At 46.9% G+C, this 27,526-nt stretch overlaps 1 protein-coding gene across 1 annotated transcript; it reads right to left on the bottom strand.

Annotated features, from left to right (window-relative positions):
- Positions 1-968: 968 nt before the first annotated feature.
- On the bottom strand, positions 969-27,343 carry LOC116943421 (uncharacterized). Its single transcript, XM_076060161.1, has 11 exons — positions 26,924-27,343; positions 18,607-18,804; positions 16,193-16,288; positions 14,843-15,079; positions 10,927-11,056; positions 9,378-9,506; positions 8,563-8,736; positions 6,043-6,116; positions 4,950-5,103; positions 3,151-3,282; positions 969-2,646 (listed from the first exon to the last, which is right to left on the bottom strand). The coding sequence occupies exons 1-11, from the start codon at positions 27,032-27,034 to the stop codon at positions 2,471-2,473; spliced, it is 1,611 nt and encodes a 536-aa protein (XP_075916276.1). The 5' UTR covers positions 27,035-27,343; the 3' UTR covers positions 969-2,470.
- Between the last annotated feature and the right edge of the window lie 183 nt (positions 27,344-27,526).

The following is a 27,526-nucleotide window of genomic DNA, read 5'->3' on the forward strand; positions in this document are numbered from 1 at the left end:
TGATGAGATTAAGTGATTGGAGAGAATTTAAGTGATGAGAATAAGTGATTGGAGAGAATTTAAGTGATGAGATTAAGTGTTTGGAGATAATTTAATGCGAGAAAGTGATGAGTGGTGAGATAAAATTAAGACATGAAGTGATGAGATAAGGAGATGAGAGGTGCATAATTTTCACGTATGAAACAGCTTATTTATGCATTTACTTAAGGAAATTATTTCAAGATATGGGTTTCCGTAGCCCAAAATCATTATGCGGGAAAGTAACTATTCACGCGCATCTCCGGAACGTATCCATCGCAACTAACGGGGGAGTGTTTTAGCACATCAGTTCAGATTCGACTTGTTGAGTATAAGGCATGCACTTTACAATTGCTCTGTCAAAAGGATACATCCTTTACAACAATGTGGGATTCATTCTTTAAAAAAAAAACCTTGATAGACCCTCGGGCTCAGTGTCACCAGGAGACACACATTGTTAATCGTACGTATGTTGAACTTCTTTCACACCGTACATAGCCAACCGCACTAATCGGAGGTGCGGGAGAAGGGCAACAAACTAAAAACAAAATGCACTTATCAAAGGAAGAGTTTTGATTTAAAGCTTTCGTGACTGCAGTGATTCATATTCTTGGTTCTTTCGGTAAAGTCACGTTGAAGGGAAACAACAAAATAATAAAATATATATAAAACAATAAAATTCTCACTACGTTTCGACGGCCGCAGAAGCAGCATCTGAAAGTGCGTGATTCGGTGACCGCATTTGTTTGATGGCGAGCCACAAGCCGCTGCTGCGAGGTTGACCGGAGTTCGCGCGATAGTTTATGCTCCATGACGAGATCAGAAAGGCATTGTGGGTCATTTTCGGCGAGCAATTTGCAACGAGCGCGAAATTATTATTCCGTGAAAAAAAAAGTCACCCTTGCACTTTGGGATGCAGCATCGAATAATGATACAGACTCAACTCGAAATGGGAGGGAGCATTCATTAATATACGAGCCAATTCCCAAGACGAATGGAATAACACGCAGAGGTGAATAAAGAACAGGGCGTCTCATTTCACAAGGCAACATATCTCTTGAAGCACACTATTAAAGTCACTCACACATCGGGCTTAACACGAACTTTCAACTCTCAAATCATTCCTCACTTTACGAACAACTATACAACTATGAGTTCGGAGCAGACTATGGATCAACGCCGAATATATATATTTCAACGTCATCCACTTTGTAGCTAATCGGGATGCAAGTTGCATAATATAACTAAATATATAGTTTAGTTATATTAACATTAAAAATAATTAATGCGATGTCCGACAGCTAATTCGTTAATGTCTACACAAAGGACTAGTGTGGACACTGCAGCTGCAGTACGACTTATTTGTTGTGCATTATAATCAACGTGAATCTGTCCCTCTCAATTCCTTTTTCAATTATGATTCGTGAAGCTTGCGAGCAAGGATGCCAGTCTGGGAAGGGTTACACAGCTCAAAATTCGAAGAGGAGGAGCACTCCACAATCACCCGACTTAAGTAACGTGATGAAATCTAAATTATCCACGGAGAATGCCCCCTCCTTCTGCAGTAGAATGCACCTGCATCAGTAACGGTGTTTTGAAAACGCACCACTTATTCTATCCCTTGTTAACCATGTATGCCACCTTAACGTATCTGCTATCTCAACATGCATGCTCAGAGAAATCACCTAAACTCGCTCCTGTACAAAAATAAAGCAGTCAAGCGATTTGGATATTGACCTCTGATGACAAATGCAAGAAGAGGACTTGAGACCCTGATTTAATCATAAGCGGCTGAAACCCGGAATGAAACCCAACATCTATTAAAAACTATATTTTTTTAATTTTGATCAGGTAGGGCCCACTGAGCTATAAAGCTCTTTTTTTTCCCCCAGAAGTAACCTGGCCACATTTGACGGTTCAACGAAGTGGCTTATTGCGTGGAAATTCATAGCAGGTAAGTAGTTTAACACATAGGCTTTCGTGACCAATATTATTCATAATAAAAGTTTTTGGGTTAGATCGCGTTATTTATAAATGTGTCGTAACCCTCCACCACCCGACACGGCCAATCAGCAAAAAAAAGTGTCACGTTGACAAAAGACAAATCTTTCGCTACTTTAGCCCACCGGTGTGTTGAAGAGTGAATCCACAACATTTACAGTTTGAGTACGACGTTTCGCTGGTAATTTCATCCAGCATCATCGGCCAATTCGCCAGAATGGTAAAGCCCTCGCTTGCTCTCGGTCTTGAAACAGGTAAGTACTCTAAACGCGTGGTTTTAAATGCGGAGGGAAAAACCGGAGGACCCAGAGTAAAATTAACGCGAGTGCGGGGAGCGAGAGAGAACATGCAAACTTCAAATATACGGCCATCAGGGTCGGGATTAAACACACGACATCCTCTGTACCAGGCTTGGATTACAGTGAAAAAGGTGTCAACCCGAAAGTGGAGCTTAGGCCCGGATGAGTGAGCTCAGGGAGGTGTACATCTCGCCAAAGTCGGGACGCGTCAGTGGGTCCTCATGCCAGCAGGAGGACATGACGCGGTGCACGGCATCAGGGCAGACGCTTGGACGGGGTAGGCGGGTTCCCTGCTTCAGCAGCTCAACCACCTCCCTGTGCGTCTTCCCTACAGGGGTGGTGGGGTCGGGGGGGGGGCGGGGGGGGCAGGAGATCGGGTGGGGGGGGGTAAACAATGGAGGACACGGAGCAGACGCCGTCACAGTTTTATACCCGTCGGATAGCACGGTTATTAAAAAAAAGATCGCGGTCAAGAGGTGGGCACCATACACAGTCAACCGTGCTCATCGGAGGTCTGGGGGCAGGACAACAACACCGCACGGTTAGCCAAACAAACAGTTAGGCAAGTAGCGAAATCGATTTGTACGCTCGTGATATATTCATTACGTATACGTCAATAATTATGCACGTTATACGCTAATCGTACCTTCAACATGACGGAGTAAGCAACAGAGTAGAGATGAGGCGTAAAAAAACAAAAACGTGAAACGGCAAATGATGCGATGAAATTTTCAGATGACGTAATTAATTGCAGCAGTAAATCATTCTTCTAAAACGCGGCGATTATTCAAATGACTGTGGGGTGCCGTGAATTGGCGCGGGCCATTTGAACCTTTGTAAGGGAGGGTGCCGTCCGTGTAAATCTCGAAGAGCAGCACCCCGAAAGACCAGGAGTCACACTTGGACGTCCAGACTTTGGTAGTGAACGCCTCGACGGCACACCAGCGTGCGGGCAGCATATCTCCTGCACACCCACAGGTAAGGCAGTGCAGCGTGTAGATTTGCAATCCAACCGCATAGATCTTTGGATGATATCCCTCCTCGTACACCGACTCTGGCAACCAAATGAGGGTACGCGCCTGAGAGGGCCTCTACCGTGTGGAGATGGAGCGATGGAACAGCTTTTGCGCAAGTTCTAGGCGGATTATATTATTCTATAGTTTTTCACCGACTTGCTATTCCGCGATTTTTGGCTACCCACGAATCGCATCTGGAACTCTACACGATTATATCGAGAGAGAGAAAGAAAGTGGTGAAATAAAGTGATGAGAGATAATGTGATGAGAGATAAAGTGATGAGAGATAAAGTGATGAGAGATCAAGTGATGAGAGATAAAGCGATAAGAGATAAAGTGATGAGAGATAAAGTGATGAGAGATAAAGTGATGAGAGATAAAGTGATGAGAGATAAAGCGATGAGAGATAAAGTGATGAGAGATAATGTGATGAGAGATAAAGTGATAAGAGATAAAGTGATGAGAGAGAATGTGATGCAACATCATAATTTAAAGTGAGTTCATTTTGAAAGTATTATTAACACTTTAATAATATATTTTTATTTAATCTTGATTTGAAGCTTTCGTGACTACAGAAATCCATCCTCTTTGGTTCTTTCGGTAAAGTCACGTAGATATAAAATAAAATTGATCACGACGTTTCAGGCACAACACAAGCGTCCATCATCAGGTGGGAAAGTCGTGATTTATAAGAACCAAAGAGTAAAATTCTTATTTACTTTACGTTTTTAATGTTATTGTGTTCTTTAGATAATGTTCATGTGTTTAGTAGCTTATTTATGTTTTTATTGCTATTCGCGGGCATCTGTGGAACGTATCCCCTCGCGAAAAACAAGGGGATACTGTTCATCGCGGATTTGAGAGAGGGTAGTGATGGCTTGGGCAGGTCTTCACCCAGCAGTGGATTGACCATGGCTGATGATGATGAATGGAAAGTAACTACAGGAATTAACTGAAGAACCGTATCGATTGACTGATGCTTCGTTACATGCTAAGTTCTTGCACACAGAGACCAATGATGATGATCGTGGTGGCGATGTTTGAGACGATGCCAGTGATCCTGCTTGCTACTGCTGCTGATGATGATGACGCTGGTGATTCATAATAGGTGTAAAGACGCATATATTAGTCAATTACTATCGATTATTTCATCTAAAGATTAACACATCGCACTTGTAAAAAGCTATATTTTTCCAAACTTGATTTGGAGCTTTCCTGACTGCAGGAATTACTCGTTGGTTGTTTCTGTGTATATTTTTCCAATTCGTTTGTTGTATGAAATCGTGCCACGTGACCCCTGCAGCCAATAGAAGCCGCTACGTCCCCCACAGTTTTGACAATCCTTGAATCAAATTGCGACCGTGAATAACAAAAGACTCATTCACCTTTAATGCAGCTGCTGCTGCTGATGGTGACGATGATGATGGCGCCGGTGGTTTTTGTGAAGATACAAATGATCGTGCCGCTGATGCTGATTGTAGTGCCGGTAACGGTGGGAATTTTGGTAATAATGGCAACGCGACAACCGATCATCAATCTCCTGGTCTACAGAGCAACGACACAATGCTGCTACCGATGATGATGATGATGACGATCACAAGGACTGAGTCGTCACCTTCACTGATTTGATACACCTCGCCCGCGAGCTTGCGGACGAGCTGGAATCCCGCGATCTTGCAGCCGAAGCCGTCGTCGAGAAGAATGTTGGCCGCACGAAGATCAAGGTGCACGCAGCCCTCTTCCTCCAGGAAGCGCATCCCCTCGGCCACCTCGAAGGGCATAAAAAAAAATATCACTTCACCAACTACCACCGCCGCCACCAAATCACCGTGAACATGCTCGATCTCGTCAGCAGAGCTGAGCCTGGTTAACGCCCGGTGGTTGGGATTCTCCTGGGAACACGAGGCGTTGAAGGGCTGGGATACGAGGTGGTCAGGATACGGCAGCCAGGCATCAGATTGGTAATTGTAGATTCACTTCCAGACAAGACATTGCCTGCAAAAAGATTGTGCGAGATTTGTCCGCTCCAATGTGATATCAGAGTTTCCCTTCTCCTACGTACAGTCGATTCACAACCATGTCCCTCTAGTGCTTGCCGAAGCTGCATGGAATTCCGGGTGCTGAAGAACAGATTTAGGTCGCACTCATGGCACACCAAGTGCTTGCCACAAATGAACCGCAACACCTCGCTGATCTCACCAAGGAGCATAAACCATCACGCAACCATCAAACAAAGACGGTCACTGCATTGCGCGCATTCAGATGCTTTTCTGCGGCCACCTGGAAGACTCTTCCTTCCGATGTTAGGAAGCCATTGGAGCTATGCACTTTTAAATCTAGATGGAAAACTGATTTTATTAGAACTGCTTTTTGTGTTTAGTTCGTTGTCCTTCCCCCGCACCTCCAATTAGCACGGTTGGCTATGTGCGGTGCGAAATAAGTTCAACATACATACATACATGCGCACATTTCTTCTTACGTATCATCTGATAAAACCCCTCTGTGTTATTTGAGGAGGGCTTCCCAACGTCTACCACGTGGGGGACGTGCGCCAATGCCACTGTATCCCGTCATGGGAATATGGAATTTCCACCAATGGCTTGGGACCACCGACTATGGATGTGAGTGTCGTCTCGTGCTGCGTGGGCCATCGCACCTGTCCTGCCACTACGTCCACTCAGCCGTAACAAACAAAAAACGAAGGGTACCTCGGCAGCCATTTTGAGGTAGTAACGGTCACGGTTGGAGGAAGATTTCTTCTCGAGGAAGGCCAGAAGATTTCCTGTTGCATGTAGGGAGATGAGTACACAGGGAGATGAGTACACAGGGAGATGAGTATTGAGGGACATGGGCGCACAGAGACATCAATACAGTACGGAGAAAAATGAAAGTCACAGAGAAATGAACACGTGTATGTATATGAAGACAGAAATGCGAATACACAGAATGAGACGTGAGAACAGAAAGACATGAATAAATACATGGATACACAAATCACGTGACATGAGCACATGCTGATCAACTAATTATGAACCCTTCCCGTTGCACCAACTACACATCAATAGCACTATCGGTATTGCCGTCAAGAGAGATAAAAATGTTAACTTTTAAAATTCTAGATTTGAAGTTTTCGTGACTGCAAAGATCCATACTCTTTGTTTTTTTTCAGTAAAGCCACGTAGGTAAAAAAAATTAATCACGACTTTTTGGGCGCAACACAAGCGTCCATCATCAGGTGGGAATGTCGTGATTTATTTTATTTTATACCTACGTGACTTTACCGAAAGAACCAAGGAGTATAATTTTTATTTACTTTTCGTGACTGCAAAGATCCATACGCTTTGGTTTTTTTTGGTAAAGTCATGTAGGTAAAAAAAAAACTTTTTTAATATTCATAGCCAGCAGTGATGAACCATCATGTGCCTCGACTGTGCTTGTAGCGTCACGTCGTGAGGTTAAGCATCCATTTGGATGTGGCTTACGCTGTGTGTATATAGAGAACGACCCGTGGACGGAGATGTTATAGAACTACAGCAAAACCTTGGATTGCGAGTAACTTGGTCTGCGAGTGTTTTGCAAGACGAGCAAAATTTTTAAATAAATATTAATTTGATAAACGAGCGAGGGTCTTGCAATACGAGTAGTACGTGTACGCTTTGTCTGCCGAGCGTCACGTGATACGAGTGCTTAGGATATACGAGTGCTTTGGATTACAAACAAGTTTCAGGAACGAATTATGCTCGCAATCCAAGGTTTTACTGTACTTCTGAAATCCCTTCAAGTGACCTATTATCTACACGTGCGAGTTACTGCACATTTCAACAAAACGTCTTGCTACAGAAACAATGTTTGCCACTTTGCAAGTTAAAACTAAAATGTAAATCTCACAACTGGTAATTTCAACCTCCAGAAAAAGCCCTAAACTAAATTAAACGTGATGATTTGAGGATTATTTTTTGTACAGACATTGGCAACCGGGCTGAGACCATCAACTCGCTAACACTTGAGAACCCGGTTTAAAATCCAGGATGAAACCAAGAATACAAACCATGTGTCCTGGGCTTTCCAGCACGAGTTTGATACTTCATTTATGAGAATCAAGACTTTAAAGTATAAGATTAAGAGCAAGATAGCTGTCCAGTGATGTCACTGCTAGATCACTTCCATAAATTTGAATACGTCGGCTCTGTAACATCACTGGAGCACAGTGACAGGGCTTGACTAGTTTTTTTTTTGCCTCGATGCACCACCTAACCACCTCCAATTCTCAACAACAATTAATCAATGCCTAGGGGTAGCAGGGTAGTGTGGAATATCCCAAGCCAAATTCGATCATTTTTTGTAAAATTTCCGTGGTGCAATTTATTATAAAAGCCCGGCGTTCCGTTTGTCTGTCAACTAAATTATAAGAGCCTTTCAAAAGGCCTGAATCAAAAAGTTATAGAAAGTGGACCCCCCCCCCCCCGTACACACCCTACATACAATAAAGTAAGTAAGTAAGTAGTATCTGCACACATTGGGGGGGAGGGGGGTAAAGAGGACATCAGTGGGGGCGACAGCAATATGCCGCCGAAATTCTAGTCTTAAGAAAAAGCATGGCCCTCGTGTCAAGCTGAGCGAGATGCCACTCACAATGCGCATCTCATTTTGACGTTGACCCCCACGATGTCACAATTCATTTGTCGGGCATGTAAACAAGCATACAGCTCCCTTCGCAAAGTACACCACACAGCCCACTACCAGCGAACCACACAGTCCGGTCGGTGCTAACTTTGCTCAGAATCAAAGGCCGATACCATTTTCTCAGTTTGGTCGTGGGAATGTAGTTTTTGTGTGTGTTTGTATGTTGGGGGCCTTCATAGGTGCTCGCTAACATCACTTACCCCTACAGTCTGGTAAAAAGCTATACAGGGGGATCTTTTTTTTTTATTAGGGCAGCGGTAGCGCACTGCACTGCTCCCATTACCGGTAGCATAGTCGTTCGTGCACCGAGCTAGGAAACCCAGCGAGTTCGAATCCCGCTTACGTCTAACACCAGTGGCGAAGATCCAAAGCAGTCCAGTGCCTCTCCTAGGTTGGTGCGGTATTTAAATATCAGCAGAGGGGAGAGAAATTCAACAGCCAGAAAAGGCTTTGTGGGAGATCTGTGTCTTTATGTGCATTTGATTGCAGTCTCTCACTGAGATCCCCCCCCACCCCTACCACGTTTTTCAGCTCTGCTCATTCACCGTTGCTCATGAACTCCATGATGAGGGTGGCAGGAGACTCGGAGACCATGGCAAGCAGGGCAAGCAGCCGGTCGTGCCGCAAGGCGCCCATCATTCGCCCCTCCTCAAGCAGCTGCTCGTTGGTGATACCGTCTTTGCGAATCTTGATGGCCACTTGGCGGTTTTCGTACAGTCCTGCGGGGGTGGGGTTCGACCAGACAGAGTGGGTGAATGAGTCAGTAAGTGGATGGATGGATGAACGTGTCAGTTGATAAGTGATCACATCAATCATTTCATTACACTTCCTTTGCCAGTACCAAAATATAATAATAGGGTTTTTCCCCTTTTTTCTGGCAACAAAACTGAAACCTTTTACACGGAATCATGTGTGCATTAACCACAATACTTGTGGTCAAAATGCAAACAAAAAAACACACTGATAATATTTGCATTGTCCTTGAAACTGATTGGTCCACACCAGAGATGGCTTTCTATTGAGCCTCGTCTCAATTGGTGCTAGACCAGAGAACGCCAAAAGGCGTACAGCTCAAAGACAATGAGGGCTCGGGGTGAGCATCTACATCATTGGACCTCCTTTTCCAGTACCAAAATATAATAATAATAATAGGGTTTTACCCTCTTTGTTTGCATTTTGACCACAAGTGTTGTGCTTAATGCACACACGAGTCCTTGTAAAAGGTTTCAATTTTGTTGCCAGAAAAACAGGCGAAAAAAAGCCCTATTAAAAATCCACGCATGGATGTTAAGTCCAAAGCATGAATTGCTGGGGAGAGACCTCCAGACTACAAGGGCAGGGGGGTGAACCTTCTACTGACCTCTGTGGATGTCGGTGAAGGCTCCTATTTTGACGAGGTCCTGCACGGTGAGAGATGTCTGGGGGACCATCGGGATCAGTGCAGGAGTAACGTCGCTGGTCGATGAGGGTGGAGTCGAAATGGTCCTGTCTGTAGGCAAGGTGAACCGCAAACGGGGAGAAAAACCTGGCTTCATGCACTGGGACTGGGACTCTTACTCAGAGGATTGATAATGGTCCGGGCACTGAGACAATTACTCCTGGGGCGCCGTGGCGAGATGTTTACTTCCTTTGCCTGGTATGCAAGAGGTCGTGGGTTTGATCCCAACCCTCACGCCTGTCTATTTGGAGTTTGCATGTTCTCCCTTTAGTCTCGTGGATTTTTCTCCGGATCCTCCAGTGTTTTCCTCCGCATTTAGAAACACGCGTTTAGAGTATTGGGCTGCTATCAATGTATACCTGCTGAGCCACTTCGTTAGGCCAGGTCACTTTAAAAAAAAGGAGCTATATAGCTCAGTGGGCCTTATCTGAAACTGATTGGTCCACAAGGACAATGCATATGTTATCAGAGAATGTTTTTTTGTTTGCATTCTGACCACAAGCATTGTGGTCAATGCAGTGACATGATTCCTTGTGGAGGTTTTCAGATTGGTGTTTTAACATCTTAACACAGCTGTTTCGTTGCCAGAAAAAATAGGGGAAAAACCGATTATCATATTTTGGTACTGGCAGAGAAGGTCCCATGATGTAGTACCGAAAGAACCATATAATATCTCTCATGAGGTTCATATTGGCCACGAATCCTGTGTGCTGTACCTCTGAGGTTCTGTGTTGTAGCACTGAGACCGGATGCATCTTATGAGGTTCATCATCGTCGTGTCAGAGTCCTGGTGGCTGTACCTCTGAGGTTCTGGTCGTGTCAGAGTCCTCGGTGCTGTACCTCTGAGGTTCTGGTCGTGTCAGAGTCGTAGGTGCTGTACCTCTGAGGTTCTGGTCGTGTCAGAGTCCTGGGGGGCTGTAACTCTGAGGTTCTGGTCGTGTCAGAGTCCTAGGTGCTGTACCTCTGAGGCCCTGTGTTGAAGCACTGGGACCGGATGAATCTTGGAAGGTTCATAATGGCCATGTCAGAGTCCTGGGGGCTGTACTTATGAGGTCCTGTGTTGTAGCACTGGGACCGGATGAATCTTAGAAGGTTCATAATGGCCATGTCAGAGTCCTGGGGGCTGTACTTATGAGGTCCTGTGTTGTAGCACTGGGACCGGATGAATCTTAGAAGGTTCATAATGGCCATGTCAGAGTCCTGGGGGCTGTACTTATGAGGTCCTGTGTTGTAGCACTGGGACCGGATGAATCTTATAAGGTTCATAATGGCCATGTCAGAGTCCTGGGGGCTGTACTTATGAGGTCCTGTGTTGTAGCACTGGGACCGGATGAATCTTAGAAGATTCATAATGGTCATGTCAGAGTCCTGGGGGCTGTACTTATGAGGTCCTGTGTTGTCACACTGGGACCGGATGAATCTTAGAAGGTTCATAATGACCGTGCCTGTGCGCCGAGCCGGCTCGTCTCACCTTCTGCCACTGAGTTCAGCGATGCAAGTGCCCTTTCCACAATCCGCCTCAAGGCGTTGTCAATGTTTTCACTCCTCCTGAAAGCACTGCCGGTCTGCAGGTTCTCATTCAAATCTTGATCTTTCAGCATCTACAATTAATAAAGGGCACTCAATCGTTCGTTATTGATTCATTTCAACATTTTGATAACTGTGTTGTCGATTCCCGTGGTAATCATCGTCACTATCACCTTCATCAGCCATGAACAATTTACTGCTAAATTTTGATTTAAAGCTTTCGCGACTGCAGTGATTCACATTCTTGGTTCTTTCGGTAAAGTCACGTTGAAGGGAAACAATAAAATAATAAAAAATTATAAAACAATATTTTTATATATATTTTATTGTTTCCCTTTAACGTGCCTTTACCGAAAGAACCAAGCATACAATTTACTGCTAGATTAAGGTATCTCCAAGTCATCACCATCTCTCAAAGTCCTGCAATGCAATGATCCCCCTGGCACCTGCTAACAAACCAATTCCATTGCTCTCCCTCGTCAGCCTTCCAGGACATATTCCCTCCATTTGGCTGCCACGCCATCGTTATTGTATGCCTGTATGTTGAACTTCTGTTGGCACCATACGGAGGTGCGGCGAAAGGACAACAAACGAAACACAAAAAGCAGTCCAAAGAAATGAGTTTTCAATCACAGATTTAAAAGTGCGTAGCTCCGAAAATCGGAAGGAAGAGCGTTTCAGACGGCTGGGGAAGCGCGTCTGAAAGCGCGAGCGATGCGGTGACCATCTTTGTTCGATGGCCGGCCAGAAGCTGCTGCGAGGGTGACTGAAGTTCACGTGATGGTTTACGTTCCTCGACGAGATGAGCAAGATATTGTGGTTCATTTGTTTGCGAGCACTTTGTGTGTAATGAGTGCGACCCTGTAATGTATTCACTCGCCAATCGGAAGCCAAGGCAGCTCGGCAAGCACTGGCCGGACACGGTCGGATCTTGCAGTACCCGCCACGACACGTAGCCAAAATATTTTGTACACGCTACAGCTTGGTAATGTTTTTTTTTTTGCCAGACGTCCCGTAGAGTAGTCTAGATCTCCACGCATTATTCTAGATCTCCGGCCGTGAACCTCTTTGAGCGACGTGTCCTGTGAAAGCCCATGAGTTAGAATGAGGTCATTAACTGCAGCATGATCTCTAATTCATCTGTTCCTCTTTCTGACTCCCACCGTACTTCCAGGGATGTGTCTCCCTTCTTGTTCACTCGCTCACTATTCACGTGGCACAATTGTCTGCTTGCAGAATTTTTCAGTGTGGTGGCACAGCAGTTGTTAGCACATTTCGCTATAGACCCCATGGCTATGGCTAACATGGGTTGCAAGCCAGGCCTGATCTGGCCCTCAACAGGGGAGATCGTGTGATGCGAAGGCGCCAATTTAACTGAGTTGGTGAAAACATGTCCCAGCTAGCCAGGGTGAGACTTTGTAACGGGGAGAGAGATCAAAGTGCGACTGGGAACCAGGCTTAACGAAGGGGAAATATGAAAGGTTGCACAGGGAGACCCATGCATGAAATTTTTATTTAATAAATTCTCGGCGAATTTGTGCATTAATTCCCTGTACAGAGAGGCTATTCGTTTAATTCTGTATTTTGTTCCCGTGAATAACGTTTTTTTCTATTGGGTTATATCGTTTAGGTACAGTGTCATTTTTTTTTTACTATAACTCCCCACCGCCCAAGAGAGCCACTGAAATAAATGTGTCACGTGGGAGCAAACGCGCCAATTGATTTGGCGTTTCAGCAAAGCAGCTCTCGAGATCTGAGCCTTGTTAGCACCTGATGATGATGATGATGCTGGATGTAATCTATTTGCGAAACGTCGTACAACATTGTGAAATATATGCTTGCTGTTCAACATTCCTCTGGTGTTTGCAGAGTAACCAAATCAATTGGCATATATGAAAAATAAAAAAAATAAACTCCAGTGTGCGACTGTGGATATCCAGAACAAATCATACAACATATGACGACGTAATGCCTGATCCACAAATACGAAGTAGACATCACAGCGATACACTCAACTAGTCTGTAACATACTCATTGGTTCTTTCGGTCAAAGTCACGTACGTAGAAATAAAATGAAATTTAAATAAATCACATGTAAAATAAAATTTAAATCACGACGTTTCGAACGCAACACAGGTGAAAATGGGACAAAACAGAGAGACATCGCACACAGAGGGACATCACACACAGAGAGACATCACACACAGAGGGACATCGCACACAGAGGGACATCACACACAGAGGGACATCGCACACAGAGGGACATCACACACAGAGTGACATCGCACACAGAGGGACATCGCACACAGAGAGACATCACACACAGTGAGATATCACACACACAGAGAGACATCACACACAGAGAGACATCACACACAGAGGGACATCGCACACAGAGAGACATCACACACACAGAGACATCACACACAGAGAGAGACATCACACACAGAGAGACATCACACACACACAGAGACATCACACACAGTGAGACATCGCACACAGAGGGACATCACACACAGAGAGACATCACACACAGAGAGACATCACACACAGAGGGACATCACACACAGAGAGACATCACACAGAGGGACATCGCACACAGAGAGACATCACACACAGAGAGACATCACACACAGAGAGACATCACACACAGAGAGACATCACACACAGAGAGACATCACACACAGAGGGACATCACACAGAGAGAGACATCACACACAGAGGGACATCGCACACAGAGAGACATCACACACAGAGAGACATCACACACAGAGAGACATCACACACAGAGGGACATCGCACACAGAGAGACATCGCACACAGAGAGACATCACACACAGAGAGACATCACACACAGAGAGACATCACACACAGGGGGACATCACACACAGAGAGACATCACACACAGAGAGACATCACACACAGAGAGAGACATCACACACAGAGAGACATCACACACACAGAGAGACATCACACACAGAGAGACATCACACACAGAGAGACATCACACACAGAGAGACATCACACACAGAGAGACATCACACACAGAGGGACATCACACAGAGAGAGACATCACACACAGAGGGACATCGCACACAGAGAGACATCACACACAGAGAGACATCACACACAGAGAGACATCACACACAGAGGGACATCGCACACAGAGAGACATCGCACACAGAGAGACATCACACACAGAGAGACATCACACACAGAGAGACATCACACACAGAGAGACATCACACACAGAGAGACATCACACACAGAGAGAGACATCACACACAGAGAGACATCACACACACAGAGAGACATCACACACAGAGAGACATCACACACAGAGAGACATCACACACAGAGAGACATCACACACAGGGGGACATCACACACAGAGAGACATCACACACAGAGAGACATCACACACAGAGAGAGACATCACACACAGAGAGACATCACACACACAGAGAGACATCACACACACAGAGAGACATCATACACACAGAGACATCACACACACAGAAAGACATCACACACAGAGAGACATCACACACAGAGGGACATCACACACAGGGGGACATCGCACAAACAATACGAGATGAATCAGCACTTTGCTTCGTTCACCGTGTCGCTTTTTTGTGTGGAATTAACGGCCCTCCCTTTGTATATACAAGAAGTATAACGTGAACGCCATTGTGTACTCTATTCATAGACACAACAACAATAACAACAACAATACCACCCCCCACCCCCCCCCAAAACAAAAAAAACCCCACTTCCTAAATCCCCTGCGTCAGTGACATAAACACAGAGCGCCCGCCCTGTAGCCCAACGCGACCTCATGCGCACGCCCCTCGACTCGCCTTGAGGAACGAGACTGGGTCCACCTCCGAGGCGAGCAGGGCCTGGAGGCTGTCCTTGACGCTGGAGAGGCGCGCAATGCCCGACACGTGCTCCTCCATGGACACCTCGATGGGGGAGAGCGCTCGCTGCGCCTCGTTCCGTAGCTCCTCCATCACCTCCTCCTCTCGCCGAGACAGCTTCGCCCGAGCCTCCTCAAACGCCCTCGACAGCTGAGATGAGCAACGCTCCGAGAGGTTCTACGTGAAGAGGTCACGGCGGGGAAACAGTGCGTCGGCTGCTCGTAGGTTTCACTGGGTTAAAGTGCATCTGGGCGTTTGTATGCACGTTGAACTTCTTTCGCACCGTACGTAGCCAGCTGTGCTAAATTGGAGGTGCCGGGGGGAGAGGGGGGGGTGGTTACAGCAAAACTAAACGCACGCAAAAAAACATTTGAAAACGTTTCGTGAAATGTGGCTGCGCCAGACCACAAGCTAATAATAATAATAGTGGCTTTAAAGTGGCTTTCGTCAAGAAATCCAAAGCACTGCACAAGACACAGCAGCAGACACTCATGAAATAATATAAATGAGTGCTAAAGCCATTTATTTGAACGAGATAAAAGTTGAATAAACTGGGCATCTCGTGTGAGAGAGTGCCAGAGTCTGGGGGGCTATGTATGAAAAAGCTCGGTCGCCCATCGACCGAAAAAAGACTCAAACCTGGGAACGCAGAGAAGATCTGCATTCCAAATCGACATCAACTACATTACCGAAAACCATCTTACTTTACACCGCTGTTTCTCAAACTTCTTTGCCCCGTGGACCACCCAGCCCCCCGCCCCCCACCCCTGCTGACAAAACACATTCAATTTCCCTCTTAAAGTACCGGTCAAACTAAGTTATTCATATAACTGAAACACACCCCCTTTTCTTTTTTTAAACCAGCTATAAGGTTTTTATTTAGGGGGGGGTTAGATCTTAGGGTCGGGGTAGTTTAATCAGGGTAGTTTACAAAACTCGATTTTTTTTTAATAAAATATCCAAAGTAAAAGATTAATGTCTGAATAAAGAGGTACAGGAATTGTCACTATTGCCGTGTCAACCTGCATTTGCATCGCAGCGTCGTGGACAGCCTGGAGGTCCGTCACGGATCACTGGTGATCCAGGGGACCACACTTTAAGAACCACTGATCTACACCATCACAATCACGATCCCCCACACTACCAACATTCACACAACCAAAATCATCATCATCACCTCCATCATTCTCGTCCCAAAGGATGAAACCGTATTGAGAGATGGCATGGCACTGGGGCCATGGTGAGGAGACAGACAGGCCCACGAGTCGCAAGCTTGGAGGGCTTCCATACCACAATGTTTGTGTGGTCCTCGCTCAGCGTGGCTGTCTCCTGCTGCAGGAGACCAGACGTATTGTCCACCAGTCTCACCCTTGCCTCCACGAGCACCTGAATCCACACGGCGCACAGGACACGAACTCGAACCTACGAGCCTGAAACTTGGGAGCCGAGACGCTCAATGAGCGGCGTGATGTTTAAAGCCTGAAGGGTTTAGGTGCCTGGTTGGTTCTGGGTGCAGAGCAGTGAGCTGCTGCCACCACTGAGATTTTGCGTTCAAATCTGGGTTTCGTGCGGGCTACTCCAAGTTGTACACGGGTGGACATATTGGACGGGTCGTCGGTGTAAGTTGAACGAGCGAGCAGTCCACTCTTAGAAAAGACACGGGGTTGAGTGTGCGCCTCAAAACACTCTGACATTACACTGGCAAAGAGTGTGCTCAAACTTGGACTTGGGTTCACAGTTCTCGTTCTCTCCCAACATGTGTGAACGGTGCGGGGTGTCATCCCTCCATCTGCGCAATTCCTCTCTGCCTATGACTGTCAACCAGAGTGCCACGGCCTTTAGTAACCCTGTTTCCATGGCCGGCACTCCCGCACCCTATCCTGTAGGGGCCGGCACTGCACGCCGAGCGTGGGTGCCACTCGGCGCTGTCAGTCAGCGCTCACCGAGCCCCTCTAGGGCCGGTACTGGACCCACATCCACGTGGTGTCCGCGATGTCGCTACACCGCACGCCGTGCCTCGCTAGGTCCGGCATTACACGGTGACATCCCGCGATGTCACAACATAACCGTCAACCGCATCAGAACGCCATCAACAGGCCAATGCACACATCTCCTTCATGAATGGAATATTAAAGACAAGCCACAGTCGTGCGAGTGTGGCCATGCAACCCAAACTAAGGACTGCATTGTAAGCCCACTGCAGCCTGTTTACCACGTAGGCTTTCGCGACCAATATCATTCATAATACTCTTTGGTTCTTTCGTTTTTTTTTTGGGGGGGGGGGGGTTAGATCATGTGAATATAAACGTGTCGTTAAACCCGCCACAGCCAAATAGTAAGGCTTGTCACGTACACAAAAAGTGCCAATTCGTTACTAGTGTAGTGGTTCAACTCGGAGGCAGTAATTCTTGGAGGTACTTATTTTATTATACTCACAATCTCGCTTCACATACCCCTACAGTCGCCTAGGCTACACACACCCTAGCCTAAATACGCAACAGTAGCCGTCTTAACACCAATGGCGCTGACCGATACAGCCAATGACTATATAACAGCGCAATATCAAGCGACCAAGAGAAGAATGATGACGATGACGACGATGGACTTGAGCGGCACGACGGGGATCCCCACTTACAGTCGACAGCCCCGAGGTCCCCTACAGGGGCCCTTCTTATACTGTCAGCGTGGCCTGGCTCCGCCCCCGGCCACGCCCCCTTTCTAGAACCTACCAGCGGGTTTTTGGTGTGCCCCTTCTGTGACCTTTCCCCTAGATCGCCCTCTGGTGTATCACGTGGCCTGCTGACGTCAGGGCTGCTGAAAGCCGCAGATCCCCTTCCCCGCCAGCAGCCAGCGCTATGCTGCTACATTACTGATTCTATGCCACTACACTAGTACAGCACATCTGTGTGTTGGAGAGTTAACCCACAACATTTACAATTTGAGTATTAATTAGCATCAGGCGACAGACAGATTTGGCTGTCGCCTGATGATGCCGGTTGTAATTACTGGCGGAACATCGTACTCAGATTGCAAATGTTGCGGATTTACTCTCCAACACAGCAGTGTGCTGTACTAGTAACGAATTGGCATGTTCTGTTCACGTGACAAACCTTACAAATCGGCTGTGTCGGGTGGTGGTGGGTTTAATGACGCATTTATATCTATGCGATTTCTAATTTTTAAAAAACATGTATTATCACTGCAGCCTGTGCTCCTTCAATGGAAGAGGAACAGAAATAGTGCACGAACTCTAACTCCTGAAGCCCTCTCCCCGTAGCTAAAAGCCTTCGACATTAGAATTCAGAATTCAGCTCCACAACATACTGCTGCCATCACGTGCGTATGAGTGCAAAGGATTTGGTGAGTGTATAGCAGTTAGTAGTGTAGTAAGCGTATAGAAGCTGGTGGGCGCTCGGTGAGCCTCTCGGAGTTGCTGAGTGCATCGGAGTTGGTGAGCGTACCGGAGTCGGTGAACCAACGATGAGCGTATCGGAGCCGGTGAGCCTCTCGGAGCTGATGAGTGTATGGTGATTGAATCAGAGTCGGTGCGTGTACCGGATTGGTGAGTGCATCAGAGCGGGTGAGTCCGTCAGAGTCGGTGAGCGTACGGTGAGCATATCGGAGTTTTTGGGTGAGCGTGTCACGGTCGGTGAGTGTATACGTCGAGCGTTTCAGAGTCAGTGAGCCGGTGGATGCCCGCTCACCCGCTTGGCCCTGCACGCCTCCTCCAGCGCCGTGTGCCGGTGCATCCGGTGCTCGGTGCTCAGGGAGCACTCGTGACACAGGGGCCGCTGCTCGCGCTCGCAGAAGAAGTCGAGGACTCGAGAGTGAGCCGGGCACAGCTTCTCCGCCACGTTGCGCGTCGCCTCTATCAGCTGGTGCGCGCGGAGCAGAGCTAACTCCTGTCGAGGGCAGAGGGGGCAGACACGCGGGCAGGTGATAGGGACGTGGAGGGGGACGTGGCCGGAGACGGGAGCGTGAACGTGATCAGGGACACGAACATGACCAGAGACATGACCAAAGACACGAACATGACCAGAGACATGACCAAAGACACGAACATGACCAGAGACACGAACATGACCAGAGACATGACCAAAGACACGAACATGACCAGAGACATGACCAGAGACACGACCAAAGACACGAACATGACCAGAGACACGAACATGACCAAAGACACGAACATGACCAAAGACACGAACATGACCAAAGACACGAACATGACCAGAGACATGACCAGAGACACGACCAAAGACACGAACATGACCAGAGACACGAACATGACCAGAGACACGAACATGACCAGAGACATGACCAGAGACACGAACATGACCAGAGACATGACCAGAGACACGACCAAAGACACGAACATGACCAGAGACATGACCAAAGACACGAACATGACCAGAGACACGAACATGACCAGAGACATGACCAAAGACACGAACATGACCAGAGACATGACCAGAGACACGACCAAAGACACGAACATGACCAGAGACACGAACATGACCAAAGACACGAACATGACCAAAGACACGAACATGACCAGAGACATGACCAGAGACACGACCAAAGACACGAACATGACCAGAGACACGAACATGACCAGAGACACGAACATGACCAGAGACATGACCAGAGACACGAACATGACCAGAGACACGAACATGACCAAAGACACGAACATGACCAAAGACACGAACATGACCAGAGACATGACCAGAGACACGAACATGACCAGAGACATGACCAGAGACACGAACATGACCAAAGACACGAACATGACCAAAGACACGAACATGACCAAAGACACGACCAAAGACACGAACATGACCAGAGACACGAACATGACCAGAGACATGACCAGAGACACGAACATGACCAAAGACACGAACATGACCAAAGACACGAACATGACCAAAGACACGAACATGACCAAAGACACGACCAAAGACACGAACATGACCAGAGACATGACCAGAGACACGAACATGACCAGAGACATGACCAAAGACACGAACATGACCAGAGACATGACCAAAGACACGAACATGACCAGAGACACGAACATGACCAGAGACACGAACATGACCAAAGACACGAACATGACCAGAGACATGACCAGAGACACGAACATGACCAGAGACATGAACATGAGCTGAGACATGAACATGACCAAAGACACGAACATGAGCTGAGACACAAGCATGAACATGACATGAAAAGTAATATTTAAAAAATACTTAATAAAAAACACGCTTTAATTAAATGTACCGAACTCGCAATGGCAGAATTCCACGACTCCAGGAAGTGGCCCCGAAGCTTGGCACGACGTAAGGGACCGTGGTGATTTACAGCCAACGTCAGGGAAGCAGTGGACAATTAGACCCAAGCCGAAACATAACATGTAAAAAAAAGATGGTTTAAAAATACTTCTTTTTTAATTTTTATGATAGAATATAGTATTGTCACCAGCATGGCATAAGTATACCCAAGTTTGCAGTCGATACCACATTGGGAAGTGGGTTAAAATCGCGTTACAAGATTTGAGAATACAACGACAACAACGACAACAACAACAGACAGAGTGAGTTAAAAGTGTAGTATTGTAAGGACGAGCAGACTTCCTTAGGAGGCACACTGTTTATTGTATTATTTCCTTATACAACGCTTAACACACACAGAGGGATATTCGGTACCCTCACCCGATACCCTAGGGAGGTACAGCCTCCGGACCTGGCGGGACTCACACGTCTACCGTTAACCTCCTTGATACCTAAGGAGGTACACAGCCTCCGGACTTGGCGGGACTCACACGTCTACCGCTAACCTCCTTGATACCTAAGGAGGTACAGCCTCCGGACCAGGCGGGACTCACACGTCTACCCCTAACCTCCTTGATACCTAAGGAGGTACACAGCCTCCGGACCTGACGGGACTCACACGTCTACCGCTAACCTCCTTGATACCTAAGGAGGTACAACCTCCGGACCTGGCGGGACTCACACGTCTACCGCTATCCTAGTCCTCCGGCTAGGACCTAGGGAAGGCTATCTGACCCACCGCTGGCCCGGTGGGTCCTGACCACTGGGTATGCCGAGCCTTAGCCCTTAGAAGGGCTGAAAGGCTGGGTCCAGGGTCCTAGCTAGGCTTCAGCCCAGTCTTCTGTCTTCGTGCAGGGAGAGAACTCCCACGAGGTCCGTTGGGTCACCTGTCTTATACCCCTTCGTGGCCAGGCAGAACCAATCACACATTCCCACGTGGAACCGTCTGATTGGTTCGCACCAAACCCCTGGCCACGATCCGTTTCACCTCGACTGACCCCAACCGTTGTACCCAGGGGTAATGCTGCACTGCCCTGGTGGCAATGCAGGTTACGCAACAGCGCGTAGTTAACGCCTCTACAAAAGAAAGCGTTGTAATAACAATGGCCAGAGATACAGCCCCGGTGCTCCGTGGTGCCGCCGCCTCTGAGCGACGTGCTCAGCAACAATATTGACTCCCTCTTCTTTGGTTCTCTCGGTAAAGTCACCACGTAGAGTGAGAATAAAATAATAAAATAACACAATAAAATTCTCACGACGTTTCGGCCACAACGCAAGCGGCCGTCTTCAGGTGAAAGGTACAGAAGTGTCAGGACGACAGAGCTTCATTGAAGCCGAAAGGTCGTGAGAATTTTATTGTGTTATTTTATTGTTTTATTCTCATTTTACGTGACTTTACCGAAAGAACCAAAGAAGATTAATCCTTGCAGTCACGAAAGCTTCAAATCGAAATATTGACTCCGTCTGTTCCACTTGTCGGAGCTCCGGCTTTCTCCCACACGTTGAACGCCAAAATATAATTGGCCGACAACACCTCGGGCAATTGTCTGACGCCGACCCACCACGTGGCTGCTTTGCCACGTGTCTGTGGTTAAGTATTGTATTAGGGGCCGTCCATAAATGACGTCACGCACCTAGGAGGGGGGGGGGGGGGTGTGGTCAGACATTTGTGACGATGTGTGACGAGGGGGGGAGGGGGGGGAGTTTGAGAAATGTGACGTCACATCAAAATGCGCAACTTTAAATAAATATAGACAACACGTTCTACTTAATTAAATAGACTTTTTAATAAATGTTTTCTCCTGCAACGTCAGAGTGCAGCGCCACATTAAATACGCACTACAATGACAATAGTTTAAAGCGATTTGAAGCATGCTTTATATTTTTTTTGGGCGGGGGGGGGGGGCAGAGCTTTGTGACGTCATATTTGAGGGGGGGGTCTGACTTTTTGTGACGCCGTGTGACGAGGAGGGGGGGGGTCAAAAAGTAAAAAATCGTCCAAAATCGCGTGACGTCATGTATGCACGGCCCCTAAGTCAAAGTAAAAACGTGTGTCGTGCGCCCTCCACCACCCGGCGCAGCCAATTCAATGTTGCACAGCAATCAACAACAACAACACAACAAAGATCCCCTGTGTAGTCTTAGCATTGGGTCTGATGGAGGGAAGGTGGACAAGTGTTGTTACCCACGTGTGCACGTTGAACTTCTTTAGCACCGTACGTAGCCGACCGTGCTACGGGAAGTTAGCGAGCGCCTGTGGGGCGATTTTGGACGATTTTTGACCCCTCCCCCTCCTCCTCCCCCCTCGTCACACAGCGTCACAAAAAGTCAGACCCCCCCCCCTCAAATATGACGTCACAAAGCTCTGCCCCCCCCCAAAAAAAATATATAAAACATGCTTCAAATCGCTTTAAACTATTGTCACTGTAGCGCGTATTTAATGTGGCGCTGCACTCTGATGTTGTAGGAGAAATATTTATTTTAAAAAGTCTATTTAATTAAGTAGAACGTGTTGTCTATATTTATTTAAAGTTGCGCATTTTGATGTGACGTCACATTTCTCAACCCCCCCTCCCTCCCCCCCTCGTCACACATCGTCACAAATGTCTGACCCCCCCCCCACCCCCTAGGCGCGTGACGTCATTCACGTACGGCCCCTGTGATGAGAAACGACGACGATGTTGACAATAACGTTAATGACGACTACGACGACGATGATGATGATGACGACGATGGTGGTGCAGCAGTCATGAGCGTTGCTGCGATGATTTCTAGCAGGACGCTGTTCAGATGATGCCGTTGAATACGATGCCGCTATGGTAAAGGCCCAGTCCATGCAACGGCTTTGTTCTTACGCCGCTCTCCCGGCGGTAATTAACCGCCGCTGGCCGGAGCTGCCAAGAGTGCCCTCTCGGAGGGTATTCTGGTCGACCCTTGGCACGTGGGGAGGCGGGGTGCGGCGACCCACACTTGACCCCGCAGACACCCACACGCAAAACCGGGGTGTGCTGTCCACATCCATGTATGGACCGTATGTCGAACTTCTTTCGCGCCGTACGTCGCCGAGCGTGCTAATCGGAGGTACTGCTGGGTGGACGGAGATGGGGGAGGGAGGGAGGGGATGGGGCGATTTCAGTGGGACACCTGTATATTATTTTAACTGCCGCGACGGGGAATCGAACCGGTTTGCCACGAGCCCTCTGGCTCGCGTGTAATAGCTGTCAACCCATCGGTGTTAACCCCCTGTTCTTGTGCGGGGAAATATTGAGTATGTCAGGTCCGTACGGCGCCTGTAGTGGTGAGTGTACTAGTGGTGAGTGTAGTGGTGGTGAGTGTAGTAGTGGTGAGTGTACTAGTGGTGAGTGTAGTGGTGATGAGTGTACTAGTGGTGATGAGTGTACTAGTGGTGAGTGTATTAGTGGTAAGTGTACTAGTGATGAGTGTACTAGTGGTGAGTGTAGTGGTGATGAGTGTAGTGGTGATGAGTGTACTAGTGGTGAGTGTACTAGTGGTGAGTGAAGTGGTGATGAGTGCACTAGTGGTGAGTGTACTTGTGGTGAGTGTACTAGTGGTGAGTGTAGTGGTGATGAGTGTACTAGTGGTGAGTGTACTAGTGGTGAGTGTACTAGTGATGAGTGTAGTGGTGATGAGTGTACTAGTGGTGAGTGTACTAGTGGTGAGTGTAGTGGTGATGAGTGTACTAGTGATGAGTGTACTAGTGGTGAGTGTGTGTAGTACTAGTGGTGAGTGTAGTGGTGATGAGTGCATTGGTGATGAGTGTACTAGTGTTGAGTGTACTAGTGGTGAGTGTACTAGTGGTGAGTGTAGTGGTGATGAGTGTACTAGTGGTGAGTGTACTAGTGGTGAGTGTAGTGGTGATGAGTGAACTAGTGATGAGTGTAGTGGTGATGAGTGTACTAGTGGTGAGTGTACTAGTGGTGATGAGTGTACTAGTGGTGAGTGTACTAGTGGCGAGTGTAGTGGTGATGAGTGTACTAGTGATGAGTGTACTGGTGGTGAGTGTACTAGTGATGAGTGTACTAGTGGTGAGTGTAGTGGTGATGAGTGTACTAGTGGTGTCTATTTTATTTTCCTACCTACGTGACTTTACCGAAAAAAGCAAAGAGAATGGTGGATTCCTGCAATCACGGAAGCTTCAAATCAAGATTGGTGTCTATTTGTTTGTGTTTCTCCCTTGTGAAGGGACTTTGTAGGATGAGCGTTGAGATTTATAAGGGGCACGGGGTGACCAATAAGGTCTGAATTGGTCTGTAATAAGTCAGGGCACTGATTCGGGGTTGACAGGTTGCGGTAGAGTAGCCAAAATCAAGGTTGAGAACCACTGCTTTAGACCACGGCGGCGTGCTTTAAGTCATGCGGCCAGCTATGGCTCTAGGATTTGGTGTTACATGTTATTTATGTAGTTTATTGTAAAAAAAATTCGGTCACAGTCCCTGTGATCACTGTTACGTAGCAATTATGGCTTTATTTTTTGGTGATTTCGAGAACGTTTTTTTTGGTTTGGACGTGTTTGTTTTGTTGTAGTAGGGAGTTAGACTGACGGCCTTAATCTAAGTTTTCTTGTGGTTGTAGTTGTTGTTGTTTGATTTGCATCCCACTGGGATGTTTTGCAAACAGCGTTGGTGTACGGTGCTTTTTCTGGAAGACTTTGCCGTTTTTTCCTTGGATTTTTCTGTTTGCACAGTCACACATAGTCACTTTAAGATGTTTTTCTTGTTCGTGTTTTTGTTTGTTGCGGTTGCACCCGATTCAAGAGCCGAATGGCTCACAGGGCTATACCAAAATAAATATAACCTGAAAAAAACTGAAAACTGCTTGTTGATAAAAGAGAGCGATTTGGAGAATGCGGGGAGAGTTGGTTGATGCATTGTCAGTGATGGATGCTGGTGGAATTTGGTGCATCGACGGAATGTATGACGGCGCTGCTGCTGCTGCTGGTGGTGATGATGATGATGACGATGCAAGGGATCCTTGAATATCGCGGGGGTTGTTAATACGTTCTTGGAAGGTGCCCCAAAAGCTACAAACGCGATAAATAGCCCAGGCATTTGTGAAACAGACACACACACACAGTGGCCCAAAATGCCGTGCGATCTCTCATGGGTCCAAAACAAATGCACGGGGCTGGTGAAGAAGACTATTTGGGACTTAATGGCAACTGAGAGCTTTAATAAGCAATGAGGCGGACATATTAGAAGTAAGGGGTCGTCCATAAATGACGTCACGCGATTATGGACGATTTTTGACCCCCCCCACCCATTCGTCACACGGCGTCACAAAAAGTCAGACACCCCCCCTCCTCCAATATGACGTCACAAAGCTCTGCCCCCCCCCGCCCCCCCAAAAATTATAAACCATGCTTCAAATCGCTTTAAACTATTGTCACTGTAGTGCGTATTTAATGTGCCGCTGCACACTGATGTTGTAAGTGAAAAACATTTATTAAAAAGTCTATTTAATTAAGTAGAACGTGTTGTCTATATTTAAAGTTGCTAATTTTGATGTGACGTCACATCTCTCAAACCCCCTCCCTCGTCACACATCGTCACAAATGTCTGACCCCCCCCCACCCCCTAGCTGCGTGACGTCATTTACGGACAGCCCCTAATACAATACTTAATTTAAACATTTATTTGTATTCCTTTGATTACATTTGCAATTTGCTGACGCAGACCCGATCACTGCGTATTTGCCCGGACTGTGGCCGTAGAGCCTCCTTAAGTTGTCTATAAATCATGGGGTCAGGTCGCCCGGCAAACAAGAATAGACAATCTTGATTCGAGGCTTTCGTGACTGCAGGAATCCATACTCTTTGGTTTATTTCGGTAAAGTCACGTAGGTCGAAAAATAAAAGGAAACAGATATATATTTTTGTTGTATTGTCTAGGAATGTTTTTTTAAAACATGTATATCGGGTTTTTCACGCGACTATTTCAATTGTTTGGTTTATTTCGGTAAAGTCACATAGGTCGAAAAATTAAACAAAAGAACCAAAGAGTAAGAATAGACAATATCTTCTTTGGTTCTTTCGGTGAAGTCACGGAGAATGAGAATAAAATAATATATATTACGTGACTTTACCGAAAGAACCAAAAAAGATGAATCCTTGCAGTCACGAAAGCTTTAAATCGAAATAGACAACATCGCAATTGAATCCACAACACAGGGTTTTTTCTGGCGGGTTAGTTCGTGTAAATATGTAATTATGTCGTTAAGCCCGCTACCACCCGACACAGTAAGCTTTGTCACGTAAAATAAAAACGTGTCAATTTGTCACCAGTACAGCACACCGGTGTGTTGGAGAGCAAATCCACAAACATTTACAATCTGAGTACGACGTTTCCCCAGTCATTTACAACTAGCTTCATCGCAATTGAAATCAGAACTTGAATCGATGCCAAATAAACTACAAATAAAACAATTGAAATAGTCGCGTGAAAAACCACTATATATGTGTAAAAAAACATTCCTAGACAATGAATAGTAGTAGAAATACTGAATACTTGACTTACCGATGATGATGACGACGAACCAAAGGTGGTGATTGTGTGTGTGCGTCTATCCGTGAGTGGGGAGCGGTGGTGCAGCGATTCCCGCTCACGCCCCAACACCGATCCTCGTCGAGGTCGACTCATCCTCAAGTTGAGTTACTTCGCATGTCCTCCCCTACCTTGTGTGGTCTCAGGTGCTCCTCGCAAAACGACGTCAAGCAGGTGAGGCAAGTTTTCACGGCAGCTGTAGATCCTCCAAGGCAGTAATCGCACGGGACAGTTCCTTCCATTGCTTCCGACCGGACCGTGTCTCTCTCTCTCTGTCTCTCTGGGTTCTTCTGCTCCTGTGTCTCTCTGCAAGTCTCGCTTGCTCGGAACCGTGTGCCCTACGTCTCTCTCCAATCCTGTCTCTCTCTCTCTGTCGCTTTTCTTTCTTTAAAAATTTTGTTTTTATTTTTCGCTCTCGCTTTCCGTGTGTCTCTCTCTCTGTCTATCCTGTCCCCTCTCTCTCTCTGTGTCTGTGGCTCTCCCCGTGTCTCTTCCTTGATGTTCTTCTGTCTCTTGCTTTACAATTGCCTCTTTCTGGCTCACTTTGCCGCTTCGTTCCCACCCCCAACTACCCCCGTTTCCTGTCTCTCCCCTCGGTTCTCTGTCTTTCTTTTTAACGATCAGAGGAAACAAGAAGATGCTCGGTGTAGTCGGCACTTTGCTAAGTTCATCATTTCGTGTTTTTTTCTCTCTGTTTTCTTATTAAGTTTGAGTCGACAACAAAAGGTGCCCTC

The sequence above is a fragment of the Petromyzon marinus genome, chromosome 1, assembly GCF_048934315.1.
Source record: "Petromyzon marinus isolate PM22_M1 ecotype Great Lakes invasive population chromosome 1, UKy_Petmar_22M1.pri1.0, whole genome shotgun sequence".
Classification (NCBI taxonomy): Eukaryota; Metazoa; Chordata; class Hyperoartia; order Petromyzontiformes; family Petromyzontidae; genus Petromyzon; species Petromyzon marinus.

Excerpts from the sequence above, each read along its gene's own strand:
- LOC116943421 (XM_076060161.1), bottom strand. The coding sequence starts at position 27,034 with ATGGAAGGAACTGTCCCGTGCGATTACTGCCTTGGAGGATCTACAGCT. Across the intron at positions 9,507-10,926 it reads GCTGAACTCAGTGGCAGAAG|ACAGGACCATTTCGACTCCA; the intron begins GTGAGACGAGCC and ends CCTTGCCTACAG. Across the intron at positions 3,283-4,949 it reads GGTGTATCAAATCAGTGAAG|GAGATATGCTGCCCGCACGC; the intron begins GTGACGACTCAG and ends GTGGGTGTGCAG.